Here is a 13,819-nt window from a genome sequence, read left to right on the forward strand (position 1 = left end):
GGTTCGTATAATGTCTTTGTATATTTTATATATTTATTCTGTCGTGTGGAGCATGGGTGATGGAGGCTTGTGGGCGGGGCCTTGTACTGCTCACTCTGAGTAATCTAGAGATCTCTCCTGGGCCCGATTCAAAACCTCTGACATTTTTCCTTATGTTCCAACCGTGATGTTTAGATGTCAAACTATCTAGAATCCCTCGTCTTTAAAAACGTGATCGCGGTTCGTTCTCACCGACTCATTCTTCTGGACTTCCACAAAGACGCCGTCCTTTGTCTGAGTCACTGTCCAATCAGGAGCCTGCCCTCCGACGCTCGTCCAATCAGGAGCCTGCCCTCCGACACTCGTCCAATCAGGAGCCTGCCCTCTGTAAAGAGAACATGAAACGGCAGAAGCTCAGTGTCTGAGGGTTCTGCACGTGCTCAGAAGCTCGTCATTTACTACGGCAGCACAGAGGGACAAACTTCATGTGATCTGCATCAGTGTTTTATTCAACTATTTCAAGTGAAATCTGAGCCAAATGTTTAATCTCTGCGTTTGTGCGAGTTTCATTTACGTTTGTCCAAATGGGTCTGAGGGTTTAACGATGTGTCACCTGCAGCTTCAACACGAGCCAACGCTTCAGCAAATACGTTTGACTTTCCTGTAAATAAATAAACTGTTCTAAGAGTAAATGGCCTCTTCAGTCTCAGGGGTCACCAAGAGCCACATCCCGACAGGAAGTGACCCCGAGGTCGCTCCAAGAGCCACATCCCGACAGGAAGTGACCCCGAGGTCGCTCCAAGAGCCACATCCCGACAGGAAGTGACCCCGAGGTCGCTCCAAGAGCCACATCCCGACAGGAAGTGACCCCGAGGTCGCTCCAAGAGCCACATCCCGACAGGAAGTGACCCCGAGGTCGCTCCAAGAGCCACATCCCGACAGGAAGTGACCCCGAGGTCGCTCCAAGAGCAGGTTTGATTGACAGCGTTGCTAAGTGGACGGGAAGGGGCATTACCTTCAACATCCGCGCTCCTTATTGGCTCTTTGGTTGCTATGACACTCGGTCAGAATTCTAAATATGATATTTACCTCTGGGGGGTAGTAAAGAGGGGGCATTTACCTCTGGGGGGCAGTAAAGAGGGGCATTTACCTCTGGACCGGCGCCGCTGCCCTCAGTTCGACACCAGGGGGCAGTCTCACCAACACCGCACCCGCCGAGCACAGGGCAGGAAGGGGCAGGGCAGGAAGTGGGCAGGAGGCGTGTGATGTCATGTTCCTCTGGGTCAGGTGATCCCAGTATGTCAGAGTGAAGATGAGAGGGGCGGAGCCAACCCGAACCGGGGCGGAGCCAACCTGAACCAGAACAAAACCTCAGGGACGGGTGCGACGCGATCCCACCAGAACATTAAAATCAAAGTGCGTTTACCCATGATGCAGTGCGGCAGGAGAACGCCACTTTGAACAACCACCAGGAACCGTCTGCATGAAGTGAAGAACGACAGACCTGAGGCACTCCATCTGAGAGAAGAGAGGAGAGAGGGAGAGAGGGAGGAGGGAGAGGGAGGAGAGAGAGGGAGGAGAGAGAGGGAGGAGAGAGAGGGAGGAGAGAGAGGGAGGAGAGAGAGGGAGGAGAGAGAGGGAGGAGAGAGAGGGAGGAGAGAGAGGGAGGAGAGAGAGGGAGGAGAGAGAGGGAGGAGAGAGAGGGAGGAGAGAGAGGGAGGAGAGAGGGGGGGGGTGGGAGGGGGAGGGGGGGAGGGGGAGAGAGGGAGGAGGGGGAGAGAGGAGAGGGGGGAGAGAGGAGAGAGGGGAAGGAGAGAGAGAGGAGAGAGAGGGAGGAGAGAGAGGGAGGAGAGAGAGGGAGGAGAGAGAGGGAGGAGAGAGAGGGAGGAGAGAGAGGGAGGAGAGAGAGGGAGGAGAGAGAGGGGGGAGAGAGAGGGGGGAGAGAGGGGGGAGAGAGGGAGGAGAGAGAGGGAGGAGAGAGAGGGAGGAGAGAGAGGGGGGAGGAGAGAGGGGGAGGAGAGAGAGGGAGGAGAGAGAGGGGGGAGGAGAGAGAGGGGGGAGGAGAGAGAGGGGGGAGGAGAGAGAGGGGGGAGGAGAGAGAGGGGGGAGGAGAGAGAGGGGGGAGGAGAGAGAGGGAGGAGAGAGAGGGGGGAGGAGAGAGAGGGGGGAGGAGAGAGAGGGGGGAGGAGAGAGAGGGAGGAGAGAGAGGAGAGAGAGGAGAGAGGAGAGGGAGGAGAGAGGAGAGGGAGGAGAGAGGAGAGGGAGGAGAGAGGAGAGGGAGGAGAGAGAGAGGAAGGAGAGAGGGAGGAGAGAGAGGGAGGAGAGAGAGGGAGGAGAGAGAGGGAGGAGAGGGGAGAGGGAGGAGAGAGAGGAGAGGGAGGAGAGAGGAGAGGGAGGAGAGAGGAGGAGGAGAGAGAGGGAGGAGAGAGAGGGAGGAGAGAGAGGGAGGAGAGAGAGGGAGGAGAGAGAGGGAGGAGAGAGAGGGAGGGAGGAGAGAGGAGAGAGGGAGGGAGGAGAGAGAGGAGAGAGGAGAGAGAGGAGGGAGGGAGGGGAGAGAGGAGGGAGGGAGGAGAGAGAGGGAGGAGAGTGAGGGATTTCCTTCATTTTCATTCCATCATTTTCACGGTGGCATCAGCTCGACTCACCGTCCAATTGGATTTCAGAAAACCTGGATCTGTGGAAGCGAACGAAGAGCTGTGATTGGCTGCAGAAGAAGGTGGGTTCTGTCCAATCAGAGGCTGAGGAGCAGTTTCCACCTGGACAAAAAAAAAAAAAAAGTAAGTCTGGGCCAGTCTCCTTGTTCCAGTCGTTCATTTTCTTCTGAGGTTTTATTTGATTCATGTCGACTTTCTCGGGGTTTTGTAGTGATGACGTGTACACTCTGGCCCCTCCCCCCGCAGCGAGTCAAGTCTATGGAGACGCGCGCCCCGCACAACTCCCCCACGCACAACTCCCCCACGCACAACTCCCCCACGCACAACTCCCCCACGCACAACTCCCCCACGCACAACTCCCCCACGCACAACTCCCCCACGCACAACTCCCCCACGCACAACTCCCCCACGCACAACTCCCCCACGCACAACTCCCCCACGCACAACTCCCCCACGCACAACTCCCCCACGCACAACTCCCCCACGCACAACTCCCCCACGCACAACTCCCCCACGCACAACTCCCCCACGCACAACTCCCCCACGCACAACTCCCCCACGCACAACTCCCCCACGCACAACTCCCCCACGCACAACTCCCCCACGCACAACTCCCCCACGCACAACTCCCCCACGCACAACTCCCCCACGCACAACTCCCCCACGCACAACTCCCCCACGCACAACTCCCCCCCGCACAACTCGACAAACACTGGACCCGGGTCAGACCCGGGTCAGACCCGGGGCCTACCTCCGGAGGGGACTCCCGTCTCCCGCACGAAGTTCCACGTGGTCACCGAGGCCGGAGGGCTGCCCGCGGCCGAGGAGGGCGCGCCATGTCCGGGCTCATCTCCCTCCGAGTCCCGGTGATTCTCTCGGACTAAGACTAGACCCAGACCCAGAACCAGAACCAGGCCAAAACCCAAGACCAGAGCCAGCGCACGCGCTCGGGCTGCCCTCACGCGCCCCACCGCCGCCATGTCTCCGTCCTACAGCCGTGAGGCCGCGCACACCTGGATATAATGACTCAGGTGTGAGAGGGGCGGGGCAGGGGGCGGGGGCAGGGGCAGGGGCAGGGGGGGATCATCCACAACCAGAGCGTCACCAGAGCAACAGACAGGAACATTTATTTTATTCATTTGCACCTGGATCCTGTCTGCTCCTGTCTGCTCCTGTCTGCACCTGTCTGCACCTGTCTCCTCCTGGATTTGCAGATTCTTTGGACAGTTGCGGGCCTCTGCAGGTGTAACTGAGACACACACACATTTAACATCACAGTAACACCGATTTTGTGTTATTATTATAATTATTATAATAATAATTATTATTATTATTATTATTATTATTATTATTATTATTCGTTTTACTCTGAATCATTTCAAGGTTAAACTCTGTCTGATTCACTTTTTCTCCTCTGAGTCTCTGTGTGTCACGTGGTTTCTGAGGAGGAAGAGAGCCAGTCTTCAGAACGGCGGCTCAAATGAACCGATTCCAAAAGATTCGGATCCCATGAAAGAGCCGAAACTCCAGTCACTAGGAGCTTCCTCGTTCCTCGTCAGTCCCCGGGCTCCTGTGGTGTGGGCGGAGGCGCGGGTCAGCTGACTGTCACACCGACCCCCGGAGCCTGAGGCCGGGCACAGTCTGCACTAGAGCCCGGGAGATCGGAGCTGTGAGGCCGGGCAGTGTCGTGCTCTCCCCGGGCTGAGTGGAGCTGTAAGGCGGGTTCGTGGAGCTCGGAGCCCGGTTTGCCTGGAGCTGTGAGGGGGCTGGTGAGTGAGGATCTCCCCGGGGCTCGGTTTAACCTGCGGCCGCCTGTGACGCTGCTTCCGCCGGGGCGTGTGAAGCTGAGAGGCCGGTGTGTGGAGCTTGAGGCCGGTCTGGAGCCTGAGTCTGGAGCCTGAGTCCGGGTTCGGGAGCACCATGGCGGCTCTGGAGCTCTTCATGCAGGGCCTGGCGTTGTTCGGCCTCGTGCTGTTCGTGGTTCTGTGGCTCATGCACTTCATGTCCATCATCTATGTGTGAGTAGCTCGGATGCTAACGGCTACATGCTAACGGCTACATGCTAACGGCGCTGTTGTCTTGTGGTTTTCTGAACACAAACGCATTTATTCACACTTTTATCCCCAGACTTTTTCCCCCGGCTCTACGTGCTTTCAGCTGGGTTATTCTTTTTGTGTCCTCGGTTCAGACCCGGTTCAGACCCGGTACCACTGCGTTAGCTTTAGCCTCGGAGCTAACAATCTGAGTCCGGTTCATTTGGTTCTGTTTTACGGTGGTACAAAGCTCACACGTCTTTAGAGCCGTTTTTGAACCGGTAAAAGGTTAAAATATTCGTGTTTTAGTGTCGTGTTTTCACCTGTTTGCCCTTTAGCTCGTTCAATTCACACACTTCCTCCTCCCTGTAAACAAACTCACAAACAGGGGACACGAGTGTGGGGACGGGGGACAAGGGTGTGGAGACGGGGGACAAGGGTGTGGAGACGGGGGACAAGGGTGTGGGGACGGGGGACAAGGGTGTGGGGACGGGGGACAAGGGTGTGGGGACGGGGGACACGAGTGTGGGGACGGGGGACACGAGTGTGGGGACGGGGGACAAGGGTGTGGGGACGGGGGACACGAGTGTGGGGACGGGGGACAAGGGTGTGGGGACGGGGGACAAGGGTGTGGGGACGGGGGACACGAGTGTGGGGACGGGGGACACGAGTGTGGGGACGGGGGACACGAGTGTGGGGACGGGGGACACGTGTCACCTGAAGGATTATTATGGACACCAGACTAATAAGGTGTTTGACCTTTCACCTTCAGAACTGCCTTATTTCTACGTGGCTTTGATTCAAGGAGCTGATTCTTTACAAATGTTGGTCCATATTGAGAGGAGCATCTTGCAGACCAGACAACATTTTTCCAGTCTTCAACTGTCCGATTTTGTTGAGCTCGTGCAAATTGTAGCCTCTTTTTCCTATTTGTGGTGGAGATGAGTGGTGCCCGGTGGAGTCTTCTGCTGTTGTAGCCCATCCGCCTCAAGGTTGTGCGTGTTGTGTTTTCACAAATGCTTTGCTGCATCCTCGGTTGTAACGAGTGGTTATTTCAGTCAACGTTGCTCTTCTATCAGCTTGAATCACTCAGCCCATTCTCCTCTGACCTCCTCTGACCTCCTCTGACCTCCTCGCCCACAGGACTGACACATACTGGATGTTTTTCCCTTTTCACTCTATTCTTTGTAAACCCTAGAAATGGTTGTGCGTGAAAATCCCAGTAACTGAGCAGATTGTGAAATACTCAGACCGGCCCGTCTGGCACCAACAACCAGGCCACGCTCAAAATGTCTTAAATCACCTTTCTGTCCCATTCTGACGTTCAGTTTGGAGTTCAGGAGATTGACCAGGACCACACCCCTAAATGCACTGAAGCATCTGCCCTGTGATTGGCTGATTAGATAATTGCATTAAGGAGAAATTGAGCAGGTCCTAATGATCCTTTGTGAGTGTATTTCTGGACATATCTAACCTGCCACCAACAAACAGGTGATCATGATGCACTTCCTGCTCCATCGACTCTTTGTCCAGTTCACTCTCTGTGTATAAACAGCGCCCCCTCTGTCCTCTCTCTGTCCTCTCTCTGTCCTCTCTCTGTCCTCTGTCCTCTCTCTGTCTCTGCTGCTTCAGACTCATTCTGGTCTTAAATGTTCGTATTAACCCTCTACATGATCCTGGGGTTTTTATTTCACTGTTGTGTCTGTAAATCGCGTGTAGTTGTTAGCGCGTAGCTGAGAGCGTGTAGTTGTTAGCGCGTAGCTGAGAGCGTGTAGTTGTTAGCGCGTAGCTGAGAGCGTGTAGTTGTAGCTGGTTAACCTCCACAATGCTTTGAACTCTTAATATTTGAATTTTTTCCTCAAAGTCTATTGAAAAAATGGATAGAAAATTTTACTTCCGGATTCGGGGTAGACTTGAAAGTGGGCGGGGCTATGGCGCTCCATATTCCAGTGTGTTACTCCCACAGTCCTCTGATGGACCAGGACATGCACTTTACCAAGCTCAGGACTCAATCAGGACTCAATCATAAATGGTGTAAGGTTTGACACACTCAGAGCTCATGGATGAGTCACACGGTCAGTCACATGGTCAGTCACACGGTCAGTCACATGGTTAGGCTTTGGGCTTCACTGGAGACTGGTACAAAGCCCAGCGTGACTCTAGCCCTCAAAATGATCTTTACTCATGACTTTACACGCATACACACACACGCACACGGATACACACACACACGCACACGGATACACACACACACGCATACACGCACACGGATACACACACACACGGACACACACATACACACACACGTGCACGCAGAAGCTAGCACCAGGTCACCACCAGTACAACTTGCATCTGTTCTGTTCTCCAAACTGTTCAGATGTTTCTCCTGTTTCAGTCGTTTCTTCTCTTTGAGCCTCTGAAGTTTTATTTGGACTGATTCATGTTTGAGTTTAATCTTTAATCCACTATTTTCAAGACGCCATTTTGTCGTTCTACCCCCGTTTAACCTCCACATGTACACGCCCCCTGTGACACGCCCACTGTGACGTACACACTAGGGATGGGACGATGTTAAAATTTAGACTCCAGATTGTGACCAAAATAATTACGATATTAACGATATTATGGCGATAATTAAACTGAGGCTGTATAATGTCCTCATATGTGGACACCAGGACCCTGTAGAGAAGAAATTGTATTGTGGCCTAGACAACACAAAATGTAGCAAACGAAGTTAAAGCTGTCAACTGGACAAATCGTTGTAGGAGTGAAGACGTTTCTCTGCTCATCCAAGTCTCTTCAGTTCTGGTCAGATGCTGGTGGACATTGCCTTTAAATCTATCTGAGGGGAGGGGCTAACTACACTGAAACTGTAAACAGCTCTTGTCTCCAGTTTCAGCTGAGATGACCCTGTTCAGCCTTAACGACCCTGATATTGTTCTCATTGTTCTGGGTCTGAGGATGGAGTTGTAGATTATGTCTCAGGCTCCATTTCTGTTTAAGGAAGGATTCTCTTTCATAACAAAAATAGCTTCTTTAACTCCTCTCTCAGACCATTTCTTTTCTCTGTCTCAGATCTGAACCTCAGTCTCTTCAAAGGAGTGGTCAGTGTCTCTGAGATGTAGATGTACAGCAGACTGTGGTCCTGAGCTGCTCTCACGCCGGTGTTGGTTCATCCTCTTATGGAGTAGCTGTTTAACCCAAAATGTGTTGTTTAGGTCCTAGGAGGTTATAGGTTCAGATTATTTCATGATTGTTGTAAAACAATACGCCGCTGCTCGCAAGCTGTGCACTCAGCTGTGCAAAATGCTTTTCAGCTAGCTCAATCTTAGCGATAGCAAAGTCGACACAAACGCAGATTCATACTAATCCAAACTAACACAAGCTACATTCAATAGTTTATTTCTCATGGTGTGTTTCTTGTGATGGATATTTTTGTCTCCAGTTTGTCAAACGATGCAGGATGTTTGTCTCATAAATGTGGCGTGAGTCGCTGGCGTGAGTCGCTGGCGTGAGTCGCTGGCGTGAGTCGCTGGCGTGAGTCGCTGGCGTGAGTCGCTCGGAGCCGTATCTTTTCTGACTCTGATCGGTGGCTCATCTTGTTGCTCTTGTTTTTCAAATCCATAATAATTCCACACATCAGACTTCTCCTTGAGTGGAGGATATAAATGTGTGACATCATCTGGATCCAGATCCACTGCCCACGAGTCGTGACGTGACTGAGGTGAAGAAACATCCACAATTCAGAACAGGCACAGACGCTCACAAGTGTCATTACTACGACAGAGCGCCCCCTTGTGGACAATCACCAGAACTAACATATAATTAAACTGGAACCATGAGTCAGTCCGGTGCTGTAAAGGCGAATATAACGGTGTGCGAAGATCACGATTATTAAAAAATGCCACAAACTATTAATTGTGGACCTTTTTATGGAGATTAACAATATTATCTTCTATCGTCCCATTCCTAGTCCGCACTTCTTTCTCCAGTTTTTTTTTCTTAATCGTTGATACTCGTAGGATTCTGCAGCTTCGCGTCGCCATTTTGGTACAAATGAATAAAAATGTCCTGCTCTAGTGTGATGTGCATCTGTCCATAGGGGGCGCTACAGCATGAGGCGCTTTGTTGTGATGACGTTTACGGCGACGTCAGCTCCACTGGGTCCGCTCTGACCCCGCTCTGACTCCGCTCTGACTCCGCTCTGACTCGCTCTGACTCCGCTCTGACCCCGCTCTGACCCCGCTCTGACCCCGCTCTGACCCCGCTCTGACCCGCTCTGACCCCGCTCTGACCCCGCTCTGACCCGCTCTGTTCCAGGAGGCTCCATCTTCACCGTAAGCGTCCAGAGGTGAAGCAGCCGTTCGCTCAGTTCAGTGGAGTGTCTCTGCTGAAGCCGCTCAAAGGAGTCGATCCAAACCTCGTGTCCAACCTCGAGACCTTCTTCACTCTGGACTACCCCAAGGTGAGGAGGAGGAGGAGAGAGGAGGAGGAGAGAGGAGGAGGAGAGAGGAGGAGGAGGAGGAGGAGGCCTGACCTGTGTGTGTGTTGCAGTATGAGATCCTGCTGTGCGTTCAGGACCATGATGACCCAGCGGTGGATGTGTGTAAGAAACTGTTGGGGAAGTACCCGGGTGTGGACGCACGCCTCTTCATCGGTGAGTCCCGGTTAGAACTGGTTTAGTCTTGGTTTAGTCTTGGTTTAGTCTTGGTTTAGTCTTGGTTCAGTCCTGGTTCAGTCCTGGTTCAGTCCTGGTTCAGTCCTGGTTTAGTCCCGGTTTAGTCCCGGTTTAGTCCTGGTTTAATCCTGGTTTAGTCCTGGTTTAGTCCTGGTTTAATCCTGGTTTAGTCCCGGTTTAGTCCTGGTTTAATCCTGGTTTAGTCCACACCTTCACTAGAATCATTTGGGTCATTTCAGTCCTGGAGTTGCTGAGTCTTTACTCAACTAAGGATCAAAGGAGCTGTTCACTTGAAAACTCCCACTTGATGACATCACAAGGTGGAACAGAGCGTTTTGATCTTTGTAGATGTTACAGACTAATAATAATAAAGTGACTCAAACATGAGAATGAAACAAAACACAACTCCAGGTCTGTTTTTGATGAGGTAATATAGGAACTTTAAGTCAGTGTTGCAACAGTGGAATTTCTCGAGGGACAAACTTTGACATGAAGAGAAGAGAAACTTTGATTCTTAGAAATAGAAACAAACCCTTAGTTTTTGACTGAATAAGGCCCAAATCTGCCTTCATCGTGACAGGAGACATAAAGGACGTTGTCAGCGATTCACACTCTTATATAAAATGTCCCACAGTCGGTTACTTATTATCACCATGAACCATATGAATGTTGATTTTCCCGTCCCGGCTAACACCGTGCTCCTGTGTGTTTCAGGGGGGAAAAAGGTGGGCATCAACCCCAAGATCAACAATCTAATGCCCGGGTACGAGAGCGCCAAGTACAGCCTCGTGTGGATCTGTGACAGCGGCATCCGAGGTGAGGCCCTAGCCTGGTTCAGTCCTGGTTCAGTCCTGGTTTAGTCCTGCTTTAGTCCTGCTTTAGTCCTACTTTAATCCTGGTTTAGTCCTGGTTTAGTCCTGCTTTAGTCCTGCTTTAGTCCTACTTTAGTCCTGCTTTAGTCCTGCTTTAGTCCTGCTTTAGTCCTGGTTTAGTCCTGGTTTAGTCCTGGTTTAGTCCTGCTTTAGTCCTGCTTTAGTCCTGCTTTAGTCCTGCTTTAGTCCTGCTTTAGTCCTGGTTTAGTCCTGGTTTAGTCCTGCTTTAGTCCTGCTTTAGTCCTGCTTTAGTTCAGTTCTCCTGTGTTTAGTGAAGAATCTTTTTATTGACATTTTCGACCCAAACCAGGCTCAAACTGTATCTAGTGTAGCACAGACACGTGCTTGCTCAGCTGGGCTCAGCTGGGCACACTTGGACACTCTTGGGCACACTTGGGCTCAGCTGGGCACACTTGGGCATACTTCGGCACACTTGGGCACACTTGGGTACACTTGGGCACACTTGGGCACTCTTGGGCACACTTGGGCTCAGCTGGGCACACTTGGGCATACTTCGGCACACTTGGGCACTCTTGGGCACACTTGGGCACTCTTGGGCACACTTGGGCACACTTGGGCAGACCTAGAAAAACTAAACAGGTAAAACAGGAGGTGGGATAAACATAAAGGCCTCAAAATGTCTCCATTACCTGTGACTCTCGTCAGTGAAACCGGACACGCTCACTGATATGACCAATCAGATGACCGAGAAGGTGGGGCTGGTGCACGGGCTGCCGTATGTCGCTGACCGCCAAGGATTCGCCGCCACGCTCGAACAGGTGACACGCCAAATCTTTAACCTCAACCCGATCCTTTGGTCCCATAAGAGTGGACTCACCTGTACAGTATGTTCTCTCGCTCACCTGTGCGTTTGTGGTCAGGTGTACTTTGGCACCTCCCACCCGCGCTCCTACATCTCAGCCAACGTGACGGGCATCAAGTGTGTGACCGGGATGTCCTGTCTCATGAGGAAGGACGTGCTGGACCAGGCCGGTGGACTCGTCGCCTTTGCCCAGTACATCGCAGAGGACTACTTCATGGCCAAGGCCATCGCAGACAGGTACTGGACCGGGACTGGACTGGGACTGGACTGGGACTGGACAGGTACTGGACCGGGACTGGACCGGGACTGGACCGGGACTGGACCGGGACCTGTCCTGTCTAAAAACCCTACAACAACCTTTGACCTTTAACCTGCACCAGAGGAGGCCAAAGTATAAATATAATTCTGGGTCATGTTAGTTCCAGGGCCTCGTCTGGACTGATCAGAATCAGACTTATTAATATTCATTATGTTAATGAGGCAGAATCATAGTCGTTAATATTCATTATGTTAATGAGGTCGCTCCTGGTTCTATGTTTCAGGGGCTGGAAATTCTCGATGGCGACGCAGGTGGCCATGCAGAACTCTGGGTCCTACTCCATCGCACAGTTCCAGTCCAGGATGATCAGGTGACCTCAGCTCACGCTCTCATTGGTCTGTCACATGATCAGGTGACCTCAGCTCACGCTCTCATTGGTCTGTCACATGATCAGGTGACCTCAGCTCACGCTCTCATTGGTCTGTCACGTGATCAGGTGACCTCAGCTCACGCTCTCATTGGTCCGTCTGTTTCGTGGCTGTAAACCTTAAACTACAGGTTCTGATGATTCTGATTTCTGCTTAATTTAGTGAAATAAAAATACAAAACAAGAAGCAGTTTGAGAAGAAAAGATGAAAATGACAGCAAGTAGAGTCCCGCACTGATGATGTCACACTGATGACATCACAGCGGTGATGTCACACTGGGAAAATTGTGTCCAAAAGTTCAGCACAATTATACACAAACACATTTTTCTGACTCTTTAAACATAATTCAGCAAAATAAATGTGTTATTTTTGTACTTGTCACAGATCTCTGTGATGTTACAGAGTCTGACCAGAGCAGTGTCCCCTAGTGTGATGTCATCATTTACAACCAGGAAGTAAAATGTCAAAACTAAAATATGAGCAAACTGGGACATTTTTAAAAACATTTTTAGTAAAAACTTAAATCTGGTCCTGGTCTGGTCTGGTCCCGGTCTGGTCCTGGTCTCACTCTGGTTGTGTTGCAGATGGACTAAGCTGAGGATAAACATGCTCCCGGGGACCGTCCTGGAGCCCGTCTCAGAGTGTTTCCTCGCCAGCCTCATCATCGGGTGGGCGGCGCACTACGTCTTCAGGTACTATCTGCTAATACTACTTCTACTGCAAATAGTACAACAACAAATACTGCAATTACTTACACTGTGTTCTTGTCTCTGATTGGCTGACGCCGTGTTCTTGTCTCTGATTGGCTGACGCCGTGTTCTTGTCTCTGATTGGCTGACAGGTGGGACATGATGGTGTTCTTTATGTGTCACTGTTTGGCCTGGTTTATCTCAGACTACATCCAGCTCACAGGAGTACAGGTAAATACTACTACTACAAGTACTACTACTGTTACTATTACTACTACTGGGATCATTTTATGGCCCCGGGACTCGGCTCTATTACCTTGTCATTCCAGGGTGGGGCTCCATGCTTCTCTAAGCTGGACTTCGCGGTGGCGTGGTTCATTCGTGAGTCGATGGCAGTACAGATCTTCCTGTCGGCGCTTTGGGACCCCAGGATCAGCTGGAGAACGGGTCGATACCGCCTGCGCTGCGGCGGGACGGCCGAGGAGGTGCTGGACGTCTGACACTTTTACATATTTATTATTTCACTTTTTTGTTTTGGTGCTAAACTGAAAAAAAACGCACACTTCAACCAAACTCCGCCCCTCTCCTCCTCCTCCAATCACACGCTACCTCTGAACCACTCGACCAATCACCATCCAGGACACACACGCTGCACCCTCTCACCTCCTCTGCACCCTCTCACCTCCTCTGCACCCTGTCGTCCTCCTCTGCACCCTCTCATCATCATCCTCCTCCTCTGCACCCCTGTCACCCTCCTCCTCTGCACCCCTCTCCTCCTCCTCCTCCTCCTCTCTACCCTCTCCTCCTCCTCTGCACCCTCTCGTCCCTGGGAGGAGGGGGGCGTGTTGTTGAAGGCTGTGGTTTAAAATAAAGCACTGACCAATCAGGTTTGAGCTGCTGCGCTCTGATTGGATGCTGAGATCTCCTGCTGTGACATAAACACTTTAAAGAAGAGAAGATGACTGGATCATTTAAACGGATAAACTGCTTTATTTATACAGAATCACAGGTGGAGGCCGCAGGAAACTGGTCTGACCCAAAACACGAGGGCGGCCATTTTGGGGCAGGCGCGGCTCAGGAGCCCGGGTCTAAAGGACTGAACCGGGGCCACTTTTTTATTTATGCCAAAATCAAACCAGTTTCCTGTTTTTTTTTTTTTGTTTTTTTTTCCTGCCAAAACTGTGTGATGTGAGCACTGAATGAACTCCAGTATTTTTGTGTCGCGACATTTCATCAAAAAAGGACCAAAAAAAAGCTGAGTGCGAGTGGCTCGGGTGAAGACGAGAGTCTGACGACGCCGCTGTCGCCGTGGAAACATGATTATTATTTTTATTTGATAAATTATCTGCTGTAGGTTTCGACCACACGCCTGTGTCCACTCAATAAACTTTTATTGTTAGAAAA

At 51.5% G+C, this 13,819-nt stretch overlaps 1 protein-coding gene and 1 long non-coding RNA gene across 2 annotated transcripts; one reads left to right on the forward strand and one right to left on the reverse strand.

Annotated features, from left to right (window-relative positions):
- Window positions 1-1,409: 1,409 nt before the first annotated feature.
- LOC129456693 (uncharacterized) lies at window positions 1,410-3,535 on the reverse strand. Its single transcript, XR_008648903.1, has 3 exons — window positions 3,385-3,535; window positions 2,625-2,735; window positions 1,410-1,497 (listed from the first exon to the last, which is right to left on the reverse strand). It is a non-coding gene; the product is annotated as an uncharacterized LOC129456693 (long non-coding RNA).
- Window positions 3,536-4,084: 549 nt separating this feature from the next.
- ugcg (UDP-glucose ceramide glucosyltransferase) lies at window positions 4,085-13,819 on the forward strand. Its single transcript, XM_033976292.2, has 10 exons — window positions 4,085-4,651; window positions 8,987-9,131; window positions 9,221-9,323; window positions 10,059-10,160; window positions 10,883-10,995; window positions 11,098-11,276; window positions 11,582-11,668; window positions 12,311-12,418; window positions 12,568-12,646; window positions 12,745-13,819. Exons 1-10 carry the CDS (start codon window positions 4,554-4,556, stop codon window positions 12,913-12,915), a joined length of 1,185 nt encoding a protein of 394 aa, XP_033832183.1. The 5' UTR covers window positions 4,085-4,553; the 3' UTR covers window positions 12,916-13,819.

The sequence above is a fragment of the Periophthalmus magnuspinnatus genome, chromosome 12, assembly GCF_009829125.3.
Source record: "Periophthalmus magnuspinnatus isolate fPerMag1 chromosome 12, fPerMag1.2.pri, whole genome shotgun sequence".
NCBI lineage: Eukaryota > Metazoa > Chordata > Actinopteri > Gobiiformes > Gobiidae > Periophthalmus > Periophthalmus magnuspinnatus.